At 33.2% G+C, this 2,888-nt stretch overlaps 1 protein-coding gene across 1 annotated transcript in view; it reads right to left on the bottom strand.

The window, feature by feature from the left end:
- LOC106459676 (putative carbonic anhydrase 3) overlaps positions 1 to 2,888 on the bottom strand; it is a 15,720-nt gene that overhangs the window by 11,751 nt on the left and 1,081 nt on the right. Inside the window, exon 2 of the mRNA XM_022386211.1 lies at positions 2,375 to 2,434. Within this exon, the coding sequence (XP_022241919.1) occupies positions 2,375 to 2,434 (60 nt within the window). The remainder of the gene's footprint in view (positions 1 to 2,374; positions 2,435 to 2,888) is intronic.

Below are 2,888 nucleotides of genomic sequence, written 5' to 3'. Positions count from 1 at the left end.
CTATTACACTAGTATTCTGTGTGTGATTCACTTACAATTGTGGCGCGAGTTACCGTAATCGTTTGATCTTCTTTCGTCTGAAGATCCTCTATTCCTTTTGTCAAAGTGCACTCAGGCCGATTCAATTACTTTAGAACCACGCTTTGGGCGAATAAATTATTTTTGTTATCTCCGTTTCTGTTGTTAGTCTTACTCCAACATATTAAACGTTAGGCCTATCACTTCTGCGGTAGTTAACTTCACGCCGAACCTTTCCTTTTGTAACTTTATTCTGCTATTATCTGTCTGCTTCTGTTTCCGCTCTTCTTACGCTTTTAATATCTTTATTACTTAATCGTCTGTCCACCTTCTATGTTCTCGACCTCAGTGTATTGCACGTGACATTCAACAGTTTCAACATCAATGAATTATTAACAAAACTTCCTACAATCGTCTGCTTTTAACTCTTATTATAACAAAACTAAACAATAATAAAATATTCACTTTCCAAAAATAAATTACTCAATAATATCTAAACTAAATAGTCTTTTATATCGTGACACTGAGTATCAAATCCATTTCAACGTGTAAAATCTTTTTCAAAATGTTAAAGTGTCTGTTTATTTGTTGTTAAACGAAAAGCTACACAATGGGCTATCTTTACTGTGCCCACCATGGGTATCAAAACCCGGTTTTTAGGAGTTATAAGTCTTCAGACTTACCGATGACTTACTGGGGGGGGGGGGCATTAAGGTGTCAAATAAAAGCCAAGAACATTTATCTAATTATCAGTTTACCAAATACTAAAATGTTCAACAGTCACAAAATATCAAGACTTTGGGAAAACGTTAGTTTACCATAATAAAGTGTAAACATTCCTGATATAATATAGTTAAAACATCACTAACACTCAAGGATTCAACAATAAACGAACCACACTCAAAGATTCAATGATAAAAAAACGCTCACAAATATTCAACAATAAACAAACCACACTCAAAGAATCAATAATTGCAAACATCAGTCAAAGATTCAACAATAAACGAACCACACTCAAAGATTCAACAATAATTGCAAACATCAGTCAAAGATTCAACAATAAACAAACCAAACTCAAAGATTCAGCGATAAACAAACTGCACTCAAAGATTTAGCGATAAACAAACTGCACTCAAAAATTCAACAATCAACAAACTGCACTCAAACATTCAACAATAAACAAACCGAACTCAAAGATTCAGCGATAAACAAACTTCACTGAAAGATTCAACGATAAACAAACTGTAAACAAAGATTCAACAATAAACGAACCGCACTCAAAGATTCAACAATAAACAAATCGCACTGTTGAACTTCAGTCTACTGATTTACAGACTTTCCTTCATTCGCAGTACTTGTTCACTGTTGGCTTTAGTCAATATTTCAAAATGTCCTGTACATATACATTAATTACATTCATTCAGTTTTATTAAGTAGATAGTATTTATTATATACTAATACTATTACAAATACCATTGTTTCTTATTTTCTATCTTGGTAGTACAAAAATCAAAAACGAGTTCAATTGTAATTTGAATTTGTAAACTTTCTACAATAATATTTCTGTGTTTATAAAACTCTTGAATTTCAACTCTTTAGATATATATATATGCTTATTTTGACAATACCTTGACCTGCATAGAATGGTCAAATTAACCACAGTTATTTCAATATTGGTTTTCATAAATTGTGTCTCAACTTGGTAATATGTATATAAAAACGCGAGAAAACTAGAATGTTAACACACTATACGAGAAAACTAGAATATTGACATCAAACTAAATGGATTCAATATTGTTCTTCCTATTTATGCTGGATTTCACTGATCTTGAATTCATAGATGAGTTTGTTTATTTTGTAAGCACAATTTGTATTTTTCGATATATTTTTTTGTGTTATGCTTCAGTACTTCGAACTTATTAACTTAAAAGACAGAGAATATGTTTGTTTTGTTAGAGCAAACCCACATTGGTTTATCTGCTGTGTCCACCGAGGAGAATAGAACTCCTGGTTTTAGCATTGTAAATCCGAAGACAAGACAGAAAATCCAGTGGTATAGATATATATACATAAATACAGTTTAGAAGTATTTATTATTTTAAATTTTAATCTTTATTCAAAGAAGAAGAAAAAAGCTGGTTTCAGTTATCCTTCCACTATAGTCCCCCAACTGGACAATGGTAGGTCTACGCACTTGGAACACTAAAATCCGGGGTTCGATTCTCCGCGGTGGACATAGCAGATAGCTCAATGTGGCTTTGTTATATAACACACACACACACACTTTCCACTATACAGTTATGAAAGTTTGTTACTGATATTGATTCATTATATATGTTGTATGTATTATGCTTACCGTTGTACCCATCTCTGTCATAAGTCCATAAATTTCTTTCACCATGTGACTCTGTTGTTGCTGAAATGGAATAAGAAATTTAGTTTATCATGCGATACGGTGGCCTTTTCTATGTTTGGTAACATTATAAAATAATAAAAGCCATAACAAAAATGACTGGCGCTGAAGCTATAGTAAAAATGTGCCATCTTTGTAAAAAATAAATGTTCTTGTAGATTTTGCACGCTTTTGCACTAGTTAATAAAATAATAACGTTTCGTTTGCAAATCAACTACAAAGCTAAACAAAATGGGCTATCCGTGTTCTGCCCACCACGAGTATCGAAACTCGGTTTCTAGCATTGTAAGTTCGCAGATATGCCACTGGGGGGGGGGGCAACATAAGTAACGATAATGGCTAAACTCGGTTTCTAGCATTGTAAGTTCGCAGATGTGCCACTGGGGGGGGGGGCAACAAAATAACGAAAATGGCAAACTCGGTTTCTAGCATTGTAAGTTCACAGATATATACTGCT

The sequence above is a fragment of the Limulus polyphemus genome, unplaced genomic scaffold (genome assembly GCF_000517525.1).
Source record: "Limulus polyphemus unplaced genomic scaffold, Limulus_polyphemus-2.1.2 Scaffold647, whole genome shotgun sequence".
NCBI classification, from domain to species: Eukaryota; Metazoa; Arthropoda; class Merostomata; order Xiphosura; family Limulidae; genus Limulus; species Limulus polyphemus.
Note: the sequence above shows the minus strand (reverse complement) of the source record. Positions and strands in the feature narration are given on the sequence as shown.